This window comes from Lagopus muta, chromosome Z (genome assembly GCF_023343835.1).
Source record: "Lagopus muta isolate bLagMut1 chromosome Z, bLagMut1 primary, whole genome shotgun sequence".
Classification (NCBI taxonomy): Eukaryota; Metazoa; Chordata; class Aves; order Galliformes; family Phasianidae; genus Lagopus; species Lagopus muta.
Window position 1 is genome coordinate 10,592,763 of NC_064472.1, and position 26,607 is coordinate 10,619,369.

At 38.3% G+C, this 26,607-nt stretch overlaps 1 protein-coding gene across 1 annotated transcript in view; it reads right to left on the reverse strand.

Moving 5' to 3' along the window:
* Positions 1-1,582: 1,582 nt before the first annotated feature.
* Positions 1,583-26,607, reverse strand: part of GOLPH3 (golgi phosphoprotein 3) — a 30,936-nt gene continuing 5,911 nt past the window's right edge. The window contains exons 2-4 of the mRNA XM_048930958.1: positions 13,753-13,884; positions 8,485-8,599; positions 1,583-5,457 (exon numbers count right to left, since the gene is read on the reverse strand). Coding sequence (XP_048786915.1) covers positions 5,033-5,457; positions 8,485-8,599; positions 13,753-13,884 — 672 coding nt within the window. The 3' untranslated portion in view covers positions 1,583-5,032. The remainder of the gene's footprint in view (positions 5,458-8,484; positions 8,600-13,752; positions 13,885-26,607) is intronic.

The window sequence follows — 26,607 nt, forward strand, 5'->3', positions numbered from 1 at the left end:
ACTGTGAACTTCTGCATGGATAAAGGACCTGGGTTTACTAAATTCCTTCTCCAAGTCCTCTGAACATAGGATCTGAGATTTTAGTGGTGTGTAGGTGTTGTTCTGCTTAGCATTGCGACACATGTCTTAGGTAAACCTTTCAGAAGTGACTGAGGTCCTCAGGGAATTAAGAAGTCAGAACAGAATTTTAAAAGCTGGTCCTAACATGATTCCATTTGAGAAGGCAGGAAACAAAGAAGGACCCATACAGATGCTCTGATAATGGCAAAGCAAGATTATGAATACTACCACTTTTTACAATAGGCTGCTGAAGGCTTCTCCTACCATCTATTGAGGGAAAAAGTAAAAAAGGAGGAATCTTGTCTACATCCTCACTACAAGAGAAATTTAATAAGGAGACAGCAAGTCCTTGGAACACTGACTCAGAAACAAGATCTACTTACATTACGGAAGTGGCAAAAGTCATGTTATTCAGCTGCAAGTCTTCCCTCTGCTGCATGGACAATAGCTTGCTGTTGAAGTGAGCAACAAGCAGTGTCAATGTAAATTAAATCATTTTTTTGTTCATCTTATGAAATTGTACCTTATAAGCTATATCAGAAATCCAGCTGTTTCAGTTCAGCCACAGAGGCAGCTAGAACAGACAAAGCTATTTGTTGGAGGGGAACCTGCTCAAACCATCAGCCAGAGAAGAGGCAAAAGCAGTTCTGACAACAAGGTGATGGAAAGCTGAGCTCAAGGTGGCTCTAGATCTGAAGGCAATAATAAAAGGTCAAAATGAAAAGGCAAGACTGACAACATCTGAGGCTGGAAGTCAGTACAGATTGCTTATGAGCACAAAAGAGGAAGTCACGGAGATACACAGAAAAGGAACAGAAGACCAGGTGCCAAAGTCAAGAGAGAAAAAAACTAGAAACAGCGAAATGCCTTAAAGTTCAGATAGGTTATGGGGAGAAAAAAAAGAAGAAAAAAAAAAAGGCTACGATACATCAGCATTTCCTTCCCTACTTCTCCCTCTGTTGTATAAGCCAGTTATAACTGTGTACACAAGTTTCTCCCACTTCCGAGTCAGAAGGTGTTTCTTCCTCAGCTCTTCACAGGGTTCATGTTGCTGCTCTCTAGAAAGGAGAAAACAAGAACTGATGGGAGGAAACTCCAGATGTTGTCCAGAGATGAGCACAGGCAGTGATTCTATCCTTGCTTCTTCCCCACCCAAAGAGCCTGCCTTCCTACCCCAGGTCCTCTGAAATCTCACTTCAATGTTTAACACTTAGAAAGCACTCGGCTGCAACTCTTTTCCTGAGTAATTATGTCAATGTACATACTAAGCATTGCTACAGAATAAATGAGTTGTTCTCAAGAAATGCATACTTCTCTGCAAGGAGAGACACAACAGGCTCTGACTGCCCAAGTGCTAAAAGCCCAGTTTACACAGAATTGATGCTGTAATGGAAATCTGACAAGTTCTGTTTCCCAAACTGGTGAAGACCAAAAGCTTAACACTTATGAACTGCCCAACAAATGAATAAAAAATCCTTTGGGTATGACGTGCACGTGATACACATTAACCACTTGCAGTTGATAGCTTGAAAGGGTGCTTTATTTTGATTGAGTACAGATTCAGTTCACAGAGAACACATCAATACATATCTTCACTTTGTAGGAGAAATGGGCATGAACACAAGCACTCAGTCACCAGTCTTTTGTAGCCAAATTATGCAACTTGTACCTTGAAAGCATCATGCATGAGAGTTTTCACTAAAACCCCATATAGGAGCACTGTAGTCATCTCTAGAAACAGAGGAGGTTAATCTCAAGGACTGTAACTGCATACGTGTACATCACTTGTGGATTTATCCTTCAAAATCCTGTTTTGATGTTAACATGGAAGTGTGTTTTAAAAGAATGAGTCCATGAATAACATCTTCCCCCTTGAGGTTCAAGTTCTTCTGCATACAGCTAGCAGCCTTCACTTCAAGCAGCCAGTGAGAGTTGGAACCCAACCAGCCAAAACTCCCTTAAAACCACATTAGTCAGTTGCAGTGGCAGCTATCAGGAAGAAGGGTTCCGGATCTCAGCAAAACAGAGTGGTCTCCACGTTCAACCATTTTATTAGAACCTGATACAGTAACAAAGGCAAGGTTGTTTGCCAAAGCAGCCCCTATTCATCTACCTAACTTACCGTCATTGCTAGCCTTAACGTTTGGTGGCACTTGGACTTGAAGACTCCAAAGCTCTTCTATTTTCCCCACATACCCAACTTCATATCAGGCAACCTAGCAGAAGATACTGTTGCTCTTCACAAACCACTCAGTACTGACACCAGACCTATCCAACATCTGTAACAAGTTCCCTCATTACACAGGTTCTACCTTGAAGGAAAAGCAAGGTGCTAAGTACTGCAGGGAGTTGACATCTGCCTGTCTGCATGTACGGGGATGGGACACTACCTCTCTCCAGAGGCAGTTAAAGAGGAGTGACATATTTACACATGCTGGCTCAAAGGCAGACAAAAGCCCTGAATGTGGGGGCACCTAACGTGAAACATGGCAGGAACACAAGTATGGAGTGAAGATGACAGGTGAGAGGGCAGAAAGGGAATTATGAAAAGATGTCGGCAGACCAAAACGTTTCATTTCAGCTTTTCAAAGCCATTTTAGAAGTTTTGTGCACTCAACCAGCTTCTGAGTGCTCAACTGTTTTTCTGACTCTTACAACTAATTTATTTTCTCCTCTCAAAGAGCTCCAAAACACAAGAAGACACCACCAGCAACACAATGAAAGCAGTGGAATAGCAAATAATACCAAGCACAGAAAGTATTCTGTAAGCTGTCAAATGTAAGTAACCTTCATTTTTCCTCCACTTACAACAATCAAGGCTTGAAAATGTTTAAAATAATTGTCTTAAAGCTGCAAGTTCATGCCCAAGGTCCTCAAAGTTCTGAACAGCATCTCACAACTGAGAAAACACTGTTTATCTTTTTATTTGTAAACCAGAGTTTGAAATACTTTATAATATTCTTATAGTTTCATCTTTCCCCCCCTCTTCCCCCCCCAAAGAAACAGCATTTAAGTACTGATATGAACAGAGTGGTGTTAAATGTTAAGGAGCATGTTTTTAAAATCCTTATTAAAAAATGTAATCATGAATTTAATTTGTGTTTTAAACTAAGCTACTAAATAATTTGAAATAAGCATCTAAATAATTTGAAATGAAGTGCAAAATTGGAAGTCCAGTCACAGATGAGGCTGCGTTGTGCTCATGACAGAAGAGGCCTACCTGGGCAGGCGCAGCTGCACACTCACAAGCTAACTCTGCCTGTCTCTGTCATGAAGGCTGCAACGCCACTGATCTATGCAGTATAAACTCACCCTTTCTAATAAGAAGGATATTAACTAACGCTCTCAGTTAAGCAATAAAACCTTTCTAATTAGCAACAGAAAATAAAAAATGACATGCTTGCTCTGTTTCAGGCACTTTCAAGATCATAGTTTATTTACTGTAGGTAAAAAGCTAGTATACAGATTAAGAGATCCCTTAAATTTCAACTCTACAGTTATACACCATCTAGTATTCTTGCTCTGAATATTAACCAATAACGTTTCTAAACACCTGTAAGCCCCGCTATAAATCTGCGTTATGAGGAAAAAATTATATAAACCAATACGTATTTGTTCAATGCATAATATTTACATTGTGAAAACTGTGGGAGATGTAACAAGGAGTGGTCAAGAGGCAATAAATTTTAAAAAGCCAAAGTTGTAAATATTTGTTGTTGTTTTTCCCCCCCCCCCCCCAGCAGTGTGCTAATCAGCATAATTGTATACAAAAATTAAAATGAGTGTCCCACTGCAGAAATCTTAATCATCCAAACTGCAGTCATTACTTGCAAACCACGTACATGCAATACCTGCTAGGACTGACTTTGTTTTAAAGTGTAAAATAGATTATGACACTTAGACAAACATTAACTTGCATACAAACAAAATTAAAACTGCACTCAAGAACTGTACTGGTCACAAGCATCTTCCATACAGGAGGGGAAAGAAAAACAAACACTTAACAATGACAGAAAGTGGTCTCTTTCTGTACACTAATTATCAAAGGCAATGTATAGACTGAGAATATCTGGATGGCAAATTCTGTAGACACTGGAAACAAAAAGCTTTCACATACATGCTCTTTATAAGAGGCCTTTCTTTCCAACAAATGGCAACAACTGACAGCAAGTAAGGGGCACCAGGCGTACAACTAAATAGATCTTGCAAAATACTAAGATAGGACAGTTGTTAATATACAACTTGAACTATATATACAATATAATGGAATGTATTCCATCCCCAAACTGGTTTATGAAACAACTGGACCTTTCTACACTAGCCTTCTGACTCACCTATCATTCTAATGAAAGTATAAGTACATGAGAGACTTACATGAAAAGTAAAACTTTATAGGGCATCTTCACAGGACCATTGACAAAGCTGCTTAACGGAATTTCTGCTTTTAAAGTAATTTTGTTAGACATAATTGAAAAAAAGGTCTGTGTATAAAATGCCCTGACAGACACTTCAACATAGAGCTTTGGTGATTTAAAAGGCCCTTTTTGATCTGCTATGAATCATACTGTAGAAGTACTGATGCATGCACACATCTGTGTCAGCTGAGACTAGTGATCCAATTGCATGCACATTTCCTCGAGGTGCTTTCCATGTTAAACCACTTCAGTAACAATAAAATGAAAAACAGAGTAACCAAAGTACTTCAGATAACTCCTACTTAACATGAAATGGAATGCCAATATGGCAGTAAAACCTTTTTCTGTTGTTGTGTTAAACAGGAAGCTCTCTTGTACCAGCAGAACCCTGTATACAAATGCACAGAGAAGGAAGGAATACACCATTTATAATCCCCATTAAACAAGAGCTGATTCATCATGTGAGAAGGTACAAATTACAGGAAATATGAATAGTCAATAGAAGAGAAACAACTGGTTTACATGGAAGAAAAGAGAACACTTCAGTCTGATTGCAGTTATTTTGTGAAAGCTGCTACAACAGCCCACAGAACCTCATTTGTGTTGGCTTTCATACATTCAACCTCAGGGTCTAAATCCAGAAGCTGCCGCACTCTCTTTGTGGCTAAATCATACTGCTCATCCAGAAGGGGGGCAAAAGCGTTCTCCAGGACATCTGAAGCATGGGCTAAGTAAACGAGTGCCAGCAAGCGCTTGTCCATGCGGTGGGGGTCGTTCACCCATTTGTCAAGAACCGCCTCCTGAACCTTCTTGATGAGGCGCTGTTTGATGTTGTTGTTGGTGAGCGGGTGCGTAGTCATGTCAAAAAGAAGGAAGTTCTGTTTCTCTGTGGTCAGTACACCTTTTTCCACTAGATTTTTAGCTAACCGTTCACGGACATTTCGTAACTGGTAGTGCAACTTTAACGGGTTCCATGTTTCACCTAAAAACAAACAAACAAACGAACAAAAAAGCTAGTCAGGCAAAAACTAAGCTGAACTATTACAGTGATTTTCTTCCCTGTGGTGCAGAATGAGCTGTCAAATTCATATAGCTGACTACTACAGTAAGATATTGTGGTCATGTCAGCACTTCTCTGATCTCTGACCTATCCAGATACATGGATAAGGACACAAAACACGAGAACAAATTTGAAGAGTTTCAGGGTATGTTTATAGCTGGGATTCAGTGTTAGCTAAGTCATGCCTTGACCAAGAATATGATAAATAAGCACTCTTGTACTTATGAAGAACAACCACAAAGAGTTTTACTAGAGATACCAAAAACAGTTATTGTTTGCAATTTAAAAAGCACTTCCTCCAACCTTGTGTATTTAGAATAGTTGGGTTGGAAGGAACTTTCCCAGTTTGTCTAGACCAGTTGCCTGACTTCTTCAGGGCTAATTAAAAGTTAAAACATATTTGTCTGCTTCCAGTATTTACCAATTCAGAGATGGGAGGAACTGTCACTGCCATTCTTTCTGCCATAAAGACAGCTAATATGTGGCTATCCTACATGACTCTGGTTTTTCTATTTCCTCAAGTTTATGCTCTCCATTTCTGCTCCTCTCAAGAGCACTTCAGAGCACATGTATGCACTTCAGAGAAGGGAATTTTTAAAGCACAAAATGTCAACAGCTACATATGAAACTGAAGTTGTTAAGCACTGCGAAATCCATCTCCGTTTAGAAGTTTACTTCACCTAATATCTTTAGGGTCAGCTTACCTCAGTATTTCAGCATTAAGAACTCCTCCTGATATTAAAAAGCCATTGCACTTTCACAGGTGAGGAAAGAAACAGTATTGAACATTTCTTATGTAGAAATAGCTTTTCCATAAACAATATGGCAACTTCTACAGCACTGTGTTTCTATTTTTTGGTTAGTTTTCAGTAATAATAAATAAAAACACAGAAGAATTTAAGTCTTTCCCACTTGTTGCAAGGTGACAAACTGTATGCAAGTAACAGCCAAGTCAAGTAAACAAATGGGGTGACACCAACTGCGTAGTAAAAGAAGTCCTGTAGGTCCAACTCCTTACTGCTGTGGGATTGTCCAGCCTGAACATGAATGCAACTATCACACACCATCACCTCCCAAAAAGGCACTGTCCTTTTGAACATTTTTTCCTAGCTGCTTCTGAATCTGGTAGGTGGTTGTGCGATGATAAGAATTAGTGCTGTGGTGACACCTTGTGACCAACCTCTACCACTACACATTTATTCCAATAAAGATGGATGGCTTTTTTTTTTTCCCCCCTACAGGGAGATTTGGCTTTTTGACCCAAACTTCTGTATTCTGTATACTTGCCTCTCTTTGAGGTTATCTTATAAGCCCAGAAAATGTAGCTTCCAACATCCATATAAAGATTTCCACAACGGCTTTGATCTCGCATGCACTGGAACAGAAGCAGCATTCTTGCACTTCTGATAACAATGGCTGGAATAACTATTTTCCCTGGATCAGGCTCCGGAGTAAAGAATCCATTAAAATATTCTTCAAAGGGCAGATCTCAACTATGAGAAATGCAAAGTACCCTAATGCCACTGAAGAACCAGTAATTAAATGCTCATGTGCAAGCAAAAAACACTGATCTGTCTCAGTCAAAGCACTAATGATAATAACTTTCCTGGAGCCAAAGTTTATGAGGCTCACGCCTCAAGGAAAACCTACAAGATAGTTCATTAACTACATGACCTTCTCTGAATCAGTACTAACTTGATGTTGATAAGGTGAAACATCGGTATTTGTGAGGAGGAAAACAACTGCCTTTACAAGCTGTAGAAGCAAAGGAGAGCTGAGCAACAACAGCCTAAATCGTGGGGATGTGCTGCAGCCCTGCCCCCTACTGACAAGAACTCTCATTCTCTCTATCCACTGACCAACACTCATTGAACTAGAAAGAAGGAACAGAAAAAACGGAATATGAACTGTGCAGGAGAACACAGAAGAGCAAGGCAGGCTTTTTGAGGTAGCGCAGGAAGAACATAAACACAAAGAAGTAGAGAACTGGAGAAAATTTTGCTCAGTTTTGAAACTCATCTGTTTCTACAAGTAACAAACAGGTTCAGGTGAACAATCCCAAGTCTCACAGTCCCCTTCCTTCCAAAGCCATGTTCTTGACAGAACGGTTTTCATTTTCTCCTCCATTATTCACATCATTGAAGAACAGCTCTGATCTTCTGCAGAAAAGTTGCATTTTGTGTGTTTTGTAAAAACAGGTGAGTCTTAGCAAAGAATTCCCGCTACAGAAAAAAAAACAAAAAACAAAAAGCAAGAAAACCAGTACACGCTACAACTGTTGGAGAGTTATATGAAGAGTTTTAACTGCAATTGTAAAGATGAAATCAAACTGATGTTTATTTCCTCTCCTTTTTTTTGTTTTGCAAAAAATGTTTAGCTTTATATGAAGATTTGTGCACAAACCCTTCATTTAGGTCAACTAGAAGTGCGATGCAGTGTTTGAAAATATTTGTTACATTTCTCCAGGTAATAAAGAACTCATCTTTATTATTTCTTTACGACTGACGGCTGAATTTTCACTCTCAATTTTTACAACCATACAGGTAGCTTCTTAAGTTCTTATCCAAAGTTCTGAGCACTGAATCCAAATGACCATGCTCCAGGCTTCCAGTAGCTTTCATTTCCAGTTACAAAGAAAGACAGTAAAGATAGTTATAGCTCCAGGGCAGAGTCCTGATTCACTTCAGATTACCAGAAGACACATTTCAGTGCAGAGCTGAGATGTTCTCTGACATTTCTACCTAGATCCTTTCTGTACCAAGTTGAAAGCAACAGTTACTTACATTTGATTAAAGGCTACAATCAACAAGAGACTACTCCAGAAGGCAGACTAATTAAATTTTTGCATAATTTCTTCTCCAAAATTTAACAGTATAATCTCTAGTGAATCCAAGTAACCAGCTTTATTGAGGGGAGAAAAAAAGCAAATACATTATGTCCAAGGCTTACCACTAAGCAGTTCAATCCAATTTTGTACTGTTTCAGGAGGCTGGGTCTCTTTTATGTGTTTCAGAGCTTCATCAAGCAGAACATCCCCTGTAGGAGCATCAGACTTGCAAATCACCTAAAACAGAATAAAACACAGTATTTTCACTTAATTCATACACCACAAACATCCAATAACAAAAAAAAAGAAAAAAAAAAAAAGAAGAAAATCTACTTGTAATGAGAACAAAGGGAAACCAAAAAGTGACAAGTCTTTTTGTTACGAATATGCAAGTTTTAAAAATATCTCATTAAAAGGCTACTCAATATTTTAATTGCAAAAAAAAGTGTTGAGTCAGTTATCTATTATCAAAAGTTAATTAACTAAAACTATAGCTATTAAGCATGTGTTAACACTAACTGTTATTTATTTTAAGGAAGATAAACCACTAAAGTGGTCCTTCCTTTCCTCCTCAAAACAAAAAATGCACTACAGTTTAAACTGTTCTCTGGTGGCAGTCTACTTCACTGTTTCAAACCAGTTGAACAAACTGCAGTTAACTGGGCAACAAAGTTGAGAAATCAATTAGAAAAATAAAAAAGCAGGTTTTCTTCTCTCAAAGATCACTGGGTAATGATGAGCTCAACAGAACATCTGTAATTTTTACAGCTCTGCAGAACACACTGATGAGAAACTTTACTTTCCATTCACTAACAGTTAAGCAAACTATATACATACAAAAACTGGTATTGCACACTACAGGAATTAATGCTTGTCAATTTTAAAATGATTTAATTATTTCCCCCAGAGAGCACTGGGGAAAAAATCATTCACAGTAACATAACAGCATAAGAATTTGAGTAACTGCTTATTTAAAAGTACAAGCAGTTATATAAACCATGCACTAATACCAGCTTTTCTGGTTAAAAGACAACAGCATGAAACTGAAAAGATACAGATTTAAGTAACCTGAGTCAATGTATTTAATAAGGAAGATATTCCTCTTTCCCACAACAGTATTTCTTCAGGAAAAGACTAATTGCCAGATACAAAGCTGCTTATGCAAATGATTAAATCTGGCAATTGTTTCACAGTTGGCACTTTATATGCAGGTAAAGAAATAACAGGAAACAAAGAAAAACTCAACCACATCAAAACAATTCCACATCTACAGGAGAAGCAGCAGGTAAGAAATGTTACTTTTGGGCAAAGCTTCCCAATAATCAGAAGGTGCCTGCTATCACATAGAAAAAGCTTAAAGTATTCCAAAGAAATACAGCCCAAGTTTACCTCTGTCAATCAAACAATCCATACTATAAGCTACAGAGGAGTTGTGTTTTCATAGTCTGCAGATGAACAGAACAAAATGAGTGGGACAGCTCTGTAATGTCAAGATTATCCTTAACCAGAGATACGTCCAAAGACAACAACGTGAAATGAGAAAGAAATGCAAGTATTTTAGTCAGGATGAGAAACCAGGAGCACATGAAAGATTCAATGCATCACTATGTAATTCAGAACAGAAAAAAAAAACAAAACAAAAAACCCTCCAGCAGCAGGCTGCAAGTCAAATGAATCAACAAAAAGGAAGTCCTTTAGCAAGCTGAAAATTTCATTCTAATCTGTGTTAATAGGAAAACCACAGGAAAGATCTCTATATAGATATCAGGTCATTTCTGGAACTTTATTTCCATTTTAGACAGCATGCATAAAGCACTGAATTTGAAATTTGAATAAAATCAGCAAGAATGGAACAGTCAACAATGACAGGCTAAGAAGAATTAGATTTGCTTAGATATAAAAATAAATCATGCAAAATATTTTTGCAAAGTGGGTATCAATCAGGAGTTTAGAGTTTAATTTTAGTTCAGACAAACCCTACTAAAAACAAACCCCAACACGTGCATCTTTCTGATTTACAAGCCTGTAGCTCAGCTTAACTCAAAAACCTCATTAACCACACACACACCAAGTCATCTCAAATCTCTTCCAGTTTCACACCATGTTTTTCTGAACTTCTGGAAGTTTCTATTCTCTAAATACATCAGAGCAAGTTTCAAGTGTTTTTGGTTGCTACACTGTGTTCTATTAATAGCAACCTTTCATGCCTTTTTTTCAAGATCAGCAAAAAAACAACACATAGAAAATCTCTTACGAAGTTTAGAAAACAGCTTCCCTTGATTACATGGAGTGAAGAAACCTTTTATTACCACTGCAAGGAAGCTTAAGAAGGTAGTCAGCACATGATTCATGATGACAGAATGAGCCTCAACATAAAGGCACTTAGAGGAAAGCTACAAGGAGCACAATCTTCCATTCAACTCTATCAGGTCTCTCTGAGCCCTTGTGAAGCCACAAAATGTGGTGGTTTTGCCCCGAGTTTATCTCTGCAGCAAGGCACTCAGATAACAGAGCACTGTCTCTTCTCAATTCTCTGCTAAACAGAACAATCCCTAAACAGATTCTTCCAATTATCCTCCCCTAAAAAAAAAAAAACAAAAACAAAAACACACATATATGTGTGTGTGTATATATATATAGATATAGATATATATTTTTTTTACAATTACGCTTTACAATTCCACAGTATTTTTTCTTCTTGCTCTCTCAGCACACAGAGACATGCAGTAAGGGGAGCTCTACCATCTTTTTCCTCTACTCACAAATCTGCCTTCTTGGACAAGGATTTATTGACTAATATCTTTTGGTTAATTCTTTCCAGAGTCACTGAAGCACAAGAAGAGTGGAAATTGAGTGAGTTGGGCATGCTGTGAATTGAACCATCACAGAAGACAAAGTATCCACATGGGGGAATATTTTTTCCTCTTTTTAATAGATGAACAAAGGTAAAGGTAAAGAAGCTACAAACCTGATTACTCAGAGATTATGATCCTTAGACCTATTGCAGAAATCTTTCTTTACTCCAATTCTTCAGAAATTTATCACATACTGGATGTGCCTCTTATCCAGCCACCAAGAATATTTCAATAGTATAAAGTATTTAATTTGCATTTTCCACAACGTTGTTCTGCAATTAAGCAGCACTGAAGATTAAGCACCTCATGCACTAATTTCCCGAGTGAACTCTTCATTACTTAGTTTTAGTAATAACAATAAAAAAATCACTCATGCATGAATTGCTCAGAATTGTCAATTATAAAACAGAGGTTAATCCAAGGATTTCCTGAGATTTCTTTCATTTCAAGAAAAAAAGCTGTAATTATTGGTTTTGCTTTCTGAAAGGGTAAAAGGCAGCACAAAATTCCATTTTCCATCTTCAACAACCATTAGTCTTAGAAATTATTTTATTTACATACAAACCTCAACTTTCTTTGTGACACCAGTAGATAGAACTCTGAAATAATACAGTGACTATATACTCTCCAGACAAATTCGGTAGGACATACCAACACAGAGACCAGTCACAGTGGCTATCAGAAGTTTTTCCTAAAGTCCATCATCACCTCTCTGCCAGTTTCTTAGTTTCATCTGTATCTGGCATTTAAGTACAGTTACGATCCTGCATACTGTCCAAAAAACTAGTCCTGCTGTTCCCCTTCAGCTTATTGCTTGTGTTCCACCTCTGATGACAAGATCAAGACAATGATTCAAGTAAAAATTTAACTGAGCAGAGAAGTGAATGAGTTTTAAGACAGAGTGATTACCTGATAAGGCTGCACAAACAGTATTAACAGCTAAAGGGAAACTCAAAAAAAGCCTCCTTGCAAAGACAGAACTGCGCTGCTTAGCTGCAGCACCAACTGACGTAACTGAAAGTGAAGCTTTCCCCTTCAGAACATGGCTGGAATGATAACATGGTTTGAGTTTGAGTTACAAATCAGAGCACCGAGCTCTCAGAACAGCTACACAATATTAAACACTGCAAGACTTGAAATAACATAGGAAACAATACAAGAACGATTTCTATACAGAGAAGTGAAGAAGGAGAGAAGAAACACCAGACTATGTATCAGTAGTTAGGAATTTTACTTGCACGAAGTTCCTTAGGTAGAAATCAATTGCATTTGAATTTTATATTAAATCTTCTCCAAAGAACTCTCCTGCCTGCAAAGCAATCTCTAGATTTGTTGTTTTGTTCAACAACAGAAAGAATAAAGCATTAAAACGTTATGTAGCTTTCAGCTTTCCTTAAAAGATGTAAAAAAACACCCAGTCAAAAACCAGACAAACAAAACCCCAAAATCACATGCTTAAAAATAAGGAGGAATACAAGAATTTGGTTTGTATGCTGCAGTAAAGGTATGGCGCAGGTTATTTTTCTATTTTCCTAAAAAGCACAGTTAAAACTTCAGTTAAGCAGACCTGACAAAGTTTGCATAGAAAGAAAATAACTGCTAAAGAACATTCCTGAATGCCTAAGGAGCCAAAAGCTTTGTGGGGGAAAAAAGATTGTGCAAACTAATAAGTGCTGAATATGCTTACATAAACCTAAAAGAAGTAGGAGCTGTTTGCCTCAACAGAGGTTCAATTCTTCAGTAAAGAGGGAAGCTGAGAGATGTTTGGGGAACTTGGAAGCTCTCCTTTAAGAAAAAAAAAAATCAGCAAAGCATAATATTGATAGAGAAATAGCCCACAAAAGAGAATTCATTTGTGGTGAATAGAAATATCTGACCACGCATTCAGTAATTTTAGAAATATCCACTAAAGCTGATGAAGTAAAAAAATTCTTCGAAGAACTTTTGTACATTTCGTAAAGGAAAAATCCAGCAGCAGAAGGAATAAATTAAAGCTTCTAATCTTCAGCTTAATTCAATCAGGAACCTTAAAACCCATCTTAAACATAAGTGACCAAAACCATTTTAGCTAGACAGATTTGAGCATTCCCAGGGACCAAATCACAGAGATATCTCCTATTACAATTCAGGATGCATCTAGTACACTGCCAGTGAGTTGTCCTTATCAGGCCCAGCCCACATCTCGCTCATGCTGCAAGAGCCAGTTCCTTCAGCAGATCACAGCTGGTGCTTGCTGGCTCCTAGTAGCAACTGCTGCCATGGCACCCAGGCCACCACTACTGCCAACTGGTTATGAAAGGTTCCCAAGTGCAGCAGGAACATGTCAATGAGAACAAACAGGAGCTGTGAACAAGTACAGAAAATTTTCCAAGGCACTTCAGCTCGCTGTTTAAACTCTATGCATGCAGCTTAAGTCACTACTCAACCTCTAACCAGATATTAAAAAGCCTGTTTTGTTACAACTGATTGTAATTTATAGCTACAGCACTGTCTGAAACAGAACTCAAAAGCAAAACTGACCACAACTCCACTTACTTTTCTAGTCAGCAGACTTTTGCGCCTCATTCCACAAGCCTCTAGCTGAAGACGTCCACGCAACGCAAGTTCAATTAGCATGCAGCCACGCAATCCTGAGGAGATGCAATCATTCCAGAAGGATGTGTAACCCTGTGAAGAATGAAAGACAGTCAGATACTTCCACCTGCACCTGAAAACAAATAGAAAAAGAAACATGCTGTGTACTCTAAGCAGTTACCTTGCCTTCATAAACTTTTATGACAAAAAAACATCGTATCTATACTGTACATGTTAAAGAGAAACAGATGAATTTTCTTACTTTTGAGGTTTTGTCAATTCTTTGAAGAACTGGGAAGTTTCAAGAAAGTGACAGGAAAAAAAAACCAGCAAGGTAGGCCACCGAGTTCATATACATCAAAATAAATCTAACATATTTTTAAGACGTCAGACGCTTGGCATTACTAATATCTCACAGGCTTATCTGAGTTTCATGATAAACAGAAACATGCCATAAACAACATGGCACTGAAATAATGATTATCAACATTAAGTAAGATAGAGAACCTCTTTAAATGGAAAGATTAAACAAATGCTGCAATCAGCACAAACTGAAGACCAGATTTCCCAGGCTGAACAGAGTACAGTGACGCAAGGCAATGCTACATGCTTGGGGCAAAGTGGCTGGAAGATTGCAGAGGGAAAGCATCTGGAGGTGTTGGTCAGTGCTCAGCTGAACACGAGCCAGCAGCGTGCCCAGGTAGCCATGAAGGTCCATGTCATCCTGGCTTGTGTCAGAAACAGCATCCTATGAACATCAGAAGGTGTTTGTCCCTCTGTACTTAGCCCTGGTGAGGCTGCACCTCAGGTATTGTGTTCAGTTTTGGGCCCTCACTACAAGACATTGAGGCCCTGGAGTGTATACAGAGAAGGCAGTGAAGCTGTGAGGGGTCCAGTGAATGGCTGAAGGAGCTGGGACTGTTCAGAGTGGAGAAGAAGAGGGAGACTTTACTGCTCTCTTCAACTCCCTGAAAGGAGATTGCGGCGAGCTGGGGGTTGGCCTCCTCTTCCATGTAACTAGTGACACGATGAGAAGGAATGGCCTCTAGTTGCACCAGGGAAGGTTCAGGTTGCATGTTAGGAAGAGCTTCTGTGAAAGAGTGATCAGGCATTGGAATGGCTGCCCAGGGAGGTGGTGGAGTCACCATCCCTCAGGTGTTCAAGAAACATGCAGATGTTGTACTGAGGGATGTGGATTAGTGGAAAATATGAAATATTGGTGATTGATGGACAGTTGGACTGGGTTATGTTGAAGGTCACATTCACATTGGTGATTCGACAACTGCAAACCAAAAGAAAACAAGAAGTTTCCAAATAAGTATTTGGAACAGTTACTACTGTCATCTAAACCCCCTGAAAACATTAATATTTCCGAAACATGAAGCATACTTTTCTCACGTGGACTGCAAACCACATTTATTTTATGAACCACATCACAACTTTTATGCTTCATCTACATTTCTGCATTCATAGCTGTCCACAGAACAGAACACTTGATCCAGTAAATTTACTTACCAGTTAGAAACACGCATTTATTGGTTTTTGTACTTCACTGCTTGCATGCAGCGACGAAGACTTATAAAAAGGATTCTATTTTAATCACTAAATACCCAACACTGTTCTTTTTGGTTTTGTAATGCTAAGACAGAACAAAATCATTTTGAGAAATGATCTGCCTTTTGATAAATGACTGCAAAAACAGTGGTATGATCCAGAAAGGCCTTCCAAAAATCCTGTAGCAATGCATCCTGTCCATGAAAACAGTCACTTTGGATTACAGGAAACAACAGAAAAAAGGAGAGCACTCAAAATTTACCCTAGCCAGTAACTAAGACTAGCTCAAATTAACACAACCTTACAGTATTTGCAAATGACATCTGTCAGAGACACCAGAGAGACATACCAGAAGTCCACTACAGCATACACAAACTATTCCCCAGCTAATGCATGCCATTAAATACAGATTTCTAAGAACGTAATACTTGTTTCCACTTCGGATTTAGATGTTTTCAAGAGCTGTATTCTATAAATGAGTAATAGTTGTAAAAATTCCACAGGAACACTGAATTTCTAGGAAGTTGTTAATGAAATATTAGATCTTCACCTAAAAGGCCGTAAGTATAAGGCTCCAAATGCATTTTGGAAGTTATTTTACCAGTCTTTTTACTCAAAATGGATCTTTGTGAGAATGAGCTATTATCAGATGTCAGCCATTCCACCAACTTTTTGGTTGGCATCAGACCAGTTCTGTCTTAGAAGAAAAACAAACATGTAAGATAAGGTGCAGTACTTGCTTTATGAAATAAAATGATGACTCCTACATTCAATTTCAAATCAATTACGCCTTTTAAGTAAAAAATAATTTCTGAAATCAGACAAGATATACACATACTAAAAATCTACTGGACAAACAGCTGTGACTTAATAAATGAGTATTTCTTTATACTTATTAAGTATTATACTGTTAAGTGAACAGTTTAAGTCCTGGAAATTATTCCCTTGTTTAGTAAGAAAAGATGAATTTATTTTTGAAGTATTTGCCAAGGAGACGACAGCAATTACTCAGTATTAAATCCTTTGTTTCAGCAATTATCCAACATGTATGACCACAGACTGTGAGATGTAGATAAATGAATAATCCTAGGATTATTCAGGTCAGAAGGGACCTCACAAAGTCTCTGTTCCAACTTTCAGCTCAAAGCAGGTTCAGCTATGAAGTCAGTCCAAATCACACAGGGCTTTATTCAAGCAGGTCTTGAAAACTCTACGAGGATGGAGACTACAAAACCATCTGATGATTTAATGAAGCAATCCTAAAAATCAGTTCGAAAGGATTATGATCTTCAAAAAGGGAACTGCTTAGTCTACTGAGTTCCATGACATTAAAGTCACAAGAAGGTACATTGCCTCAACTTTTTTTTCAGGCTCAAAGTTTGCAGGGCATCCACAAGAAAAGGAACATCTCATTAGACACAGATTATGTTAGCACAGTAAGGAACAAGGTATTCTATAACAGCCAGTGACATCCTAAACATTTTACAATCTGTTAAATTGGTCTTTCTAGATAGTTCAAGCAGATGGACTGACTGACCGTGCTCAGGGTTACTGCAAAGACGTCAGTCAACTGAAGGAACCTTCAGAGAAGGTAAGGTTAGCACACAGCAGTCTCACTAAATCATCCTTTAAATTAACTGGAAGTTTCTGGTGTAGCTGAAACAAAGTAAAAGCAGGCATTTATCTTCCACAATCATCTACCTCAAATGATACATGTAGACAAAGTAAAGAAAAGAAAAACAATAGTGGTCAGCATTATAGTACTATCTGTTAAAGAGGTGAACAGTGAAGAAAAGAAGAATGAAAAGGGTAGAGAGAACATGCAGAGAGGAAGAACAACTTTGTAGAATTGCACAAGAAACAATTACTTCTCCTTTTTCCAGACAAGAAATAGAGGGTGGCAACCGAAATTATCTTTTTTTAACCTGTCAAAGGCCAATTTCTTGTCTACATAAGAATTTGACTGTTTTCACAGGAAGATGGAAATTATTAGAAGAAAACTTCTAAATGGATTCTGTAAGCAGGACACAATCTGGGAGATTTGCACAGAAGTACACAGCATGCACTGGAAGTCTTTCTGTGCATGTTAGTCCCTGGCCACTGCTGGTTAAAGAGTACTGAAGACAATAAGGATTCAGTTTGACTTCTAACGCTGTTTTTATGTTATGTTCCAAACAGCTAGCAGTCTCAAAATACTTAAAGAACAAAGATCACTACTAACAGGCACCAGTCATGTCACTGTTTGATGTTCTCGAACAACATCAATATTCCCAGCAAAACAACACCAAATATTTTTCTCTCTTCCTACAAGCCTCTGCTAATTTTATAAACATCCTAACTGAGTGAAATACTTATTTTCATTAAAGTTGATAGCAATGGTGGTGGAGAAGACTTAAAATGTAGTGAGTGTTTTTATCTGACAGCAATTGCATCAGTGTAGCACAAAGCTATGAACAGCTCACAAGACAATTTTAAATCTACACTGATTCAATGATCCTTAGCCTGCTTACAACCATCATGTTTATTTACAGAAACACAGTAGAAAAGTGGTTTTCTTTTGAGATAGCCTAGGAATTCCAATATAAAAAATAGTTTTGCTAGACAAGCATAAAGGGAAATAAAAAAAGTTTATAGTGGAAACTTGCAATTATATTAACTTCGAAAGCTCAAGCTTTCCACTAGAGTACAGCAAAGCACAGAGCTAAGACTAACATCCTCTTTCTATTTAAGAAATAGGTTATCCAAAATCCATGCTCGTTAAAACATTAATCTCCCATCACACAATGAAGTGTAAGTGGAGTTGAGTGGGACCATGTAATAAGCTACTTCAGAAAACTGTTTTGCCCATAAGAGTTACTAAAAACCTCTTTATAGAAAGACACCCTCTCTCCAGTTCTTCAATTATCTCATAACAGGAAACCAGAAGTTCTACTATGCTCTGCATGGATCAGAAAATGGCAGAGAACTTTGAAAAACATCACAGATTCATAAGAAAAGAGGAAAAATGGTTGTGGAGCTCCAACCCTGATGCTTTCAAGATACACTCGTAGTAACACAAACCATGCTTAAAGCAGTTGGTAAAGGCTGTCTGCTTATTGAACCTTCCGCAGCACATGGTAGACTGTAGCATTCAGTGCATTTCCTTACCTAACGCAGCAAGTCTCAAGCTATTACTGATTACTTTACAGATCACAGAGCCACAGCAAATGAATGTGAGCTTTCTAAGTCTTCATTAAAAAAAATCATAAAGCTATGTAGTAGTCCATGAAGGTTACTGAGAGTTAATATGACCCACTTGCTAAAAAAATAGAATTCATTTATTAAGAGAACAAGCCCTTCAGGCTCATCTTCAGCTCCACAGACTCAATAACAGTCAGTATTAAGGTCAGTGCTAGGCTGAAGACTCAGCTCTGACTCAGACTCTTTTACATTTATGAAGAGCCGTAGCAGCAGAGCTTCTGAGAGGAGTCAACTCTTTACAACAGTAGGTAACAGCAGGACAAGGGGAAATGGTTTTAAGTTGAAGGGCAAGAGATTGAGGTTGGATGTGACGGGCAAGTTCTTTACAGAGAGAGTGGTGAGGTGCTGGAACAGGCTGCCCAGAGAGGCTGTGGATGCTCCGTCCCTGGAGGTGTTCAAGGCCAGGTTGGATGGGGCCCTGGGCAGCCTGGTCTGGTATTAAGGGTGGAGGCTGGTGGCCCTGCCTGTGGCAGGGGGGTTGGATCTTGATGATCCATGAGGTCCCTTCCAACCCAAGCCATTCCATGATAGCACACAAAGTAATGTCACCCAATCTAAATTTCTCTCCTTAAAAACCTTTTCATTTCATATTCCATCCTCACAGTACTCCCTCCCTGTTTAAAAGGGGAACAAAAGATCTACTGTAACAAAACTGAAATGAAACACATAAAGGGGAGCTACCTAAAAATCAGACATGCTTGTACTCAGGAAATTCCGAATTCTTCTTTTACAAAATACACAAACAAAAAGAGTTCAAAAATTTAGTAAGGAATGCAATTTTTGAAGCACTTTTCATCCACAACAGTTCTACCAGTAGAGAAGTTTGCCAAGCTGGTAACAGAAAGTTAAGATAAATAACAATCACAGCTCCTGAGGGGTTCGAAGTCCTAGATACAAAACAATAAACTGGATTATTGACCACGAAAACACGAAACCCAAAAAATCAGGGTTTCTCAAATAGGAGGCATAATCAAAGAAAGCCTCCACGTTAGTGCACAGTAAATTCTCTATTTACAGGTAGTCTTTTTTCCATTAAAAGGGGATCTCAAAGGAAGATATTCAACCATCTCTTCTTGGGTGTTTAAAGATAGCTACTAGTCTTGAACTCTTCAGGATTTTGCCTGTACTTTTATTACTTCAGCACAGCATTCAAATACTGTGTGAATGGCAGCCATATAAGGCCTCTAAAACATAAAACTATGATGTTTACATATGAGCAGATGTCTAGTTTTCTCAAGCAGTAGTTTCTTCACTGGCTTCTATTCTTCCTGATACTGGCAGACTATTTTTACATTAAGTTCTCAGAAATCACAGATGACAAACATACTGAAAAACATTCCAGGCCTGACAGCATTGTGGGGCATTACTGAGCTCAAATGTACTAGGTCTCCTCAATAAGTTTCACTAAATTAACATGCCAGCATAACAAAGACACAACGCTAGAAATGTCATGGTCTGTCTGTGAACCACAGTTCTGGAAACACAAGAAATACAAGGTGGCTCACCTCTCCTTCAAAGATGAGGAAAAGGAAAAACAGTTGCCAGCAGATGTATAATTTCAGATGGACCAGATAAATCAGATGTAGAACTTGGAAGAACTCAGTCAGTTTGATTTATTTGTAGGCTAAGGCAAAACAGTATGATATAAACTATAAGCTGCACTGCGCAATAAAGAAATGGCATTTACACAGCATGATGCATAAAGAAGCAAGAAAACTCAAATGATCACTGAGTAGCCATCCCAGTAATGAGAGAAAGACTCACTTAGTACTCACTTAAGTACTTAGAAGTTCTTAACACAGCAGCAATAAACACCAGGGAGGAAAAAAGAAAAGCAGGAAAAGAAACAGAGGTCAAAACAATACCCCAGTGCATAATCATTTTGACAGCATAAGAATCACTTTGAAACCACTACTTTCCATACATCATTTCAATTGCTCTTCCTTCAGGAGTCTCATTTTAATTACAGCGACTTTTAAAATCACAGCATTTCACCTCAACCTTGCACAAAACTCCTTGAACCTGAGAAGGTAATTCCTCCTCTGTGTCTTCATTTACAGCCATTTGAGAGCCAGGCGAAAATAGGCAGACAAACAGAACCTGAACTGCTGCTGATAAACAGTATCTGATTTTTGCAGGGATAACTGCATACACCGTCCAGGAGCACTGCAGTGGGTTAAAACTGTTTTTCAGCCACTGTTTCCACACCAAGAATGGCTGCTGCCCTTCCCTTGCATTCTGTGCAAGCATAAATTCTAAAGTTGCTACAACAGATTTTATTTTCTGCTTCACAACTATGACATTTAATGGAATTCACCTTTTTTAAGCATTTTGTTTTTAATGAAGAGTACTAGCAAATTAAGGAGCATGGGGCTATCATAACTCTCACAAAGAAGAGAACCACCTTAACATACTGTTGATTTTTATGTAGGCCCTCTGCAATCATTACTAATATTTTGAATGTTTAAAAGCAGCTATAATCATTTAAAAAAACTGCAACATTTCCTTAAAGCTGTTCTCATATTCAAAGATGTAAAATACCAACTAAAAGCAGTACGTATACAAAAAGGATAAGGCAAGTATCTGGTTTATTACAAACTGTGTTTTTTAACATAAAATTTCACTCCTTTATGTTGACCTAAAATGTTCATTTTATGAATTCCTAATGCATCTGCAATCAATACTCTTCTACAGAAACACTACATCTCCTCAGGTATTTCTATCACATCTTGCAACTAAATGGATATCCCAGCAGAGAAGGGCAGAAGACGACAAAGAACAGAATGGGAACCTTGAATTCAGAACCTTTACATAACACTGCTGAAAGTAAAATTGCTGCTTAGGAAATATTGCCTGGTATTGTTGCAGGTAAGTAAATCTATCCTCCGTGACACTGCAACTTCAAAAAATCTTATGCAAATCAAAGTCAATAACCAAGCTGCTGTAATACAGGCTTCTTAGATAAGGAAGCCCCTTCAAAGACAGCGATTCATTTAGGAATACTATCATTCTACAAAGAAGAACAAATACAACTGCTGAATTTTCAGTGCAAGTCAGGAAGACTGATGCAACGTAAGCTTAATTCAACATTGACCATACTCATCAAAGCATCTGTCCAACAAAACTAGTACCTGACTTCTGCAGCCAATCCTAAAAACTTCAACGTTCCTTTTTAGAGCAGGAAATGCTTATATCAGAATAACAACATCTTCTAAAACAAAACAAAACAAAACAACCTACGTTTGTTCTTACAGAAAATTGTTGCAAGAAGCTTCTCGACATAAAAATAAGCAAACAATTTTAGTAAGAAATGAACACTAAGTACAAAAAAAGCAAAATTTCTTAAGTTCTCAATGACCCAAATAGGAAAAACAGGTCAGCGCTTCAAGAAATAACTGCATGCTCATTCTGATAATTTGAATCCCACAAATCAACACCTGCAAAACCATGGTCAGCATAGCACGGCTGGGCAGCATAACTTTAGGTAATATATAACACCACACTAGCAGGAATTGTTCGGAATCAAACATCTTCACACAGAAATAGCAGAAAAGTGGCTACAAAAGTTATGAAAGCTGTTAAGCTACCAGAAGCACTGCAAAAATGCTACTTGTGTCTCTGACCTGTACAAATACTGAAATGATGTAACACTGTTTGCTTTATTGGCTTCTTATATATGTTTCTTTTTTTTTTTTTTTTTCCAAAATTAATTACTGTGTAGAACTATATACTTAACAAATCTGCTAATTCCATTTTAATGTCTAAACAATTATTTCAAATACCACTTCTGTATAATTACTACAAACCTAGATTTATTTAATTCTTCATAACCAGGAAAACTGGAAATTTAGCTTTATCAGTTAATAATCTTCAAAGTGCCGATAGTTCACTGCAAGTAGAGGAGACATAACAGGAATATAATGGCAATTCTATGCTAGTTCTGCTCTACTCCTCTCCTGAACAGCCAGCATGAGTTTCTGCTTAACTAGGTCCTCAAGTGGACCTCTGTCAAGTCCTCAGCCAGCTCTTCAAGGAACCTTAGAGAGACTGTAAACATGCAAAGCACCCTAATTACAGAAAGAACCAACTGAAAGTCTTTTTACCAGCATATCTAACCACATTCATAAGGAGCTGGGGGAAAATGCAAACAATACATAACGATGATAGAAGAGAAAGGAAAAGCTTAATTGTAACAAAACTTGAAGACAGGCTGGAACGTGTTAAATTGTTTGAATTGTCACAATAATACTGGGCTAACCTCAGTACAGGTATGTTCTATTACAACACTAATCCATTTTCACCTTCAAAGAATCAAAAAATACATTCTATCTTTTCCAAGGCACGTTACTGTAGTTTAATGTTCCTGTAGATGAGCTTAACAGCACAGAAGTTGCAGCTGACAGTGGAAGTCTTAAACAAGAAAAGCAGATATGGTCAAAATCTGTATGTCCTTTAATGACTCAGGGAGTCTCTCTCACTTTCCAAAAATGTTCAAAGCTCATATACTGATCCCTACGTACAAAAGCTATAGATTTTTTATTTTTATATTTTTACCTCTAAGAAAATCCATGTCTAAGAAATCCAACCTAAGAAATGCAGTAACACTACAGTTGTGCACAATGCCAAATGAGTTAAAACATAACATCAAGTTCAGCTTCTGTGGCAGTATTCTCTGCCAAGACCCAAATCAATTTCCTTTGCAAGGGATCTGCACGGTCTCAGCCCAACCTACTCATGTTTAGCTGAAAAGAAAACGTTCAGGGTTAGTCTTGCTTAAGAATTCTTCAATAATCATTTCCTTCATTTCCACTCATTGTTTATCCTTCTCTTCCCTGTATTATGGACCTAAAAGACAAGCAAATAACAAAAACCTGTTATGGTGAAGACGCTCAAAGTTGTTTCATTGTGTTTAGATTCTAAGACAATAAGTTTCCCTAAAGTGCAAAAAATTGATTTTAGTTTTGGCAGCAATAACACCTGGCAGATTTCAATTTTAACTTCTTCCCTAACCAACTTCTTTTAAAGAATGGCACAACGCAGCTTCACCTAATAGGAATGCATTCAGAGAGGGTAATTTTGAGTACACTATAAATCTAGTGAAGAAAACAGGGAGTCTCATTTTTCAAGATGCCCTTAAATTGGTACAAAATAATTTCAGATTCAGCAAAAGGAACCATTCTATCTATCTGCATAACTGGAAAAAAATGAGAATACTAGAGAGACGTTCATCCCTCATCAGTCATACCTCAAACACAGTAACATGGAAAAAAAGGATTTGAGAATACTCAAAATATTCAAGACAAACTTCTCTAGGAGAATATTTTGTATTTTCTGATGTGTCAAAGCAAAAACATTTCAGCTCCATACCTGGATATTTAATTTGCAATTATAAAAAATGATTCCTCTTTACTGTCTTTAAGAAACTGTGCCAACCTACATTTAACCAACTCTTCACAGCAATTCTTACCTTTCAGGCAAGCCAGTGCCTTCTCAGCACTGCAGAGGTTTAAGACAGAAAAGCAAACTTGAGTGCAGAACTGCTCAAATACTACAATTTGAAGAACATAGTGCCAAACTGCAGTCCTTTTTCCAACTTCAGTGACATTTAAATCATTAGCCATTTTACTGGAATATAAATTGTAGTCTAGTTATAAACACAAGGTTGTAAAGAAAGTCTCTGAAGCGTTCTGACAGCCAAACAGTAGAAATACTACAGGAAAGCATGCAGACATACTCTGAAAAGTGTAATTTTGTTGACAAGAAACTTGCCAGTTATTTGACTGACTTGAAATTGCATTTAAGAATAACAAATAGCAATTGCTGTTAACTACTGAAAGCATTAAAGCCAAATGCTACCACCCAGCTTTGTAAGCATGTGCACAGACATATACTCAGGTATCTTCTCACCAAAGGGAAGATCTAAAAGACAACTTTGCTGAAGAGGAAGCAACTTATCCATGCACAGTGCTGAACCTTTAACAAAAGACACAGAATCCTCACTTCTGGCATGATTAGGTGCATGCACAAGCAGACAGCTACTTCAATTAATGTGCAGTTCATGCAACGCTGCCTTCTGTCGAAGTCCAACTTCTGTTCTCCATACGCTGTGCAAAATTTGCAATAAGCTTGTTCCATAACCTGCAACTTAATTTCTACACTACCAGCTATTGTCACTGAGCATACAATCTGGCCCCAATTTGAAAGAAATGTTTAATTAGAACTGGTGCTCAAATCCTCCACAGCAGATATTTCATTCAAAAGGAATCTTCCCACAGCAGTAAGCAAACATGGCAGGAACAGACACAAAGAGATCACATCCTGCCTAGGTGCAAATTTAACAAGCAGAAGCTCACAGTACAGCACAGCACACCAGTGGTGCTGGGCTAACCCTGGCGGGCAGCTGAGCCCCATGACTAATTGCTCTCTCTCCTTCAGCAGGATAGGGTGAGAATGGAAAAAAAAACAAAAACAAAAAACAACCCACAGTGCTGTGTGCTGAAATATGGAAAGTTTAATAAGAAAAGCAAAGAAGAAAGAAAAAAAGAAAAAAGTGATGCAAAGGCAACGGCTCACCACCTCCCACACGGAAGACAGAACCACCCAGTCCCTGAGCAACGACCCCCACCTCCTCTTTATTTTGCTGAGCATGAGGCCATATGGCACATAATACCCGCGGGCCGGCTATCCTGGCAGACTCCCCCACAGCTGCGGGTGAGGCCTTCCCACTGCGCCCCAGGGACAAACAGGGAAGGCCTTGATGCTGCTGGGCAGCTTTCAGCAACAGCTCTAACAGGATCCTTTATCAGCAATGGTTAGGTCACGAATGGAGAACTGCATACCAAACCAGCTGCTGCAGGGAAAATTAACTCCACCACAGCCAGACATGGCACGGCTCTTCTCACAGAAAGAGAAGAGCTGAAATCCTGTACGTCCTTCTAATGCAGAGAAAGTGGGTCTAATGCTGGCTAAGTAATAGGGGGATGCTTAACTGATTTGGATTGACTAGGCAACACAATTAGAACTCTCTCCTCTTGACTTACCAATATACTGGTATCAGCCCTTAAAAACAACAGCCATCCTTCTCCCCTACCTTTTTTCTCCCCTCCATAGTTGTGACAACTTAAGCACAAAGTAAAGCACTGGGTTAATAGAAACAGAGGAGCAGCAGAGTAATTAAGTTTGAAGGAGGTGAACCATCTTTATTTATCAGTCATTGTGAAGATAATGAATTTCCAGAGCAATGTCTTAGAGGTTCTAAAAAATGTGTACAAAATGAGATTGTCTGAATTCCCCTAGATCCCTTCAGCTTGTTGTTTTTCAGAACAGCCTTTGTTTCATCTACCCAGGTGCAAAAAGTTTGCAAGAAACAGACCATCTCCTAAGAATGCCACGTCACAACATTCTCTCTATGAGATAAGAAAAAATCCACCTGTTGCCCTGCTCTTGCACTAAAAGGAACAAGTTATTCCATTTAGTGTTTAAAATGTACCAACTGCAAAGTCTTGTACACAGCCTGCGGATGCTGCTAAAGCAGAAACCATATCTGAATAACCTATAGGAAAGCAGCTGTAGTTGGTGCTTCAGAGAGAGCCCTGGCACCCTTCCTGCCGTATACCTCAATCCAATCAGAAAGTACTATACTTGCCTCTTCCAGTAAGACATGCAAAACATGTGCTGAAACTCAGTACACAGGAATGATTCTCTCCTAGTCAAGACTGTCAGATGGGGAAGAAACAAGCATCTGCAGAAGTAAAAACTGGAAAGACCGTTTGCTAAACAGAAAATCCATGGTACAACACCTGCCTGCATACAAAAGACTGCAAGCCTGTCAGGTAATGGCTGGCTATAATGACACAATGCTATCCAAAAAGACTGTAAAAGGAAATTATTATGAAACATTTAGCAATAAGCAGCTTACACATGGGAAGAAAACTAGCAACAGAAAGATATGCCAAAAGCCCAACAGCCTAACTTCCTGGTGTGATGAACAGCACTCTGCAATGTCCACAAACAGCAGTAAGT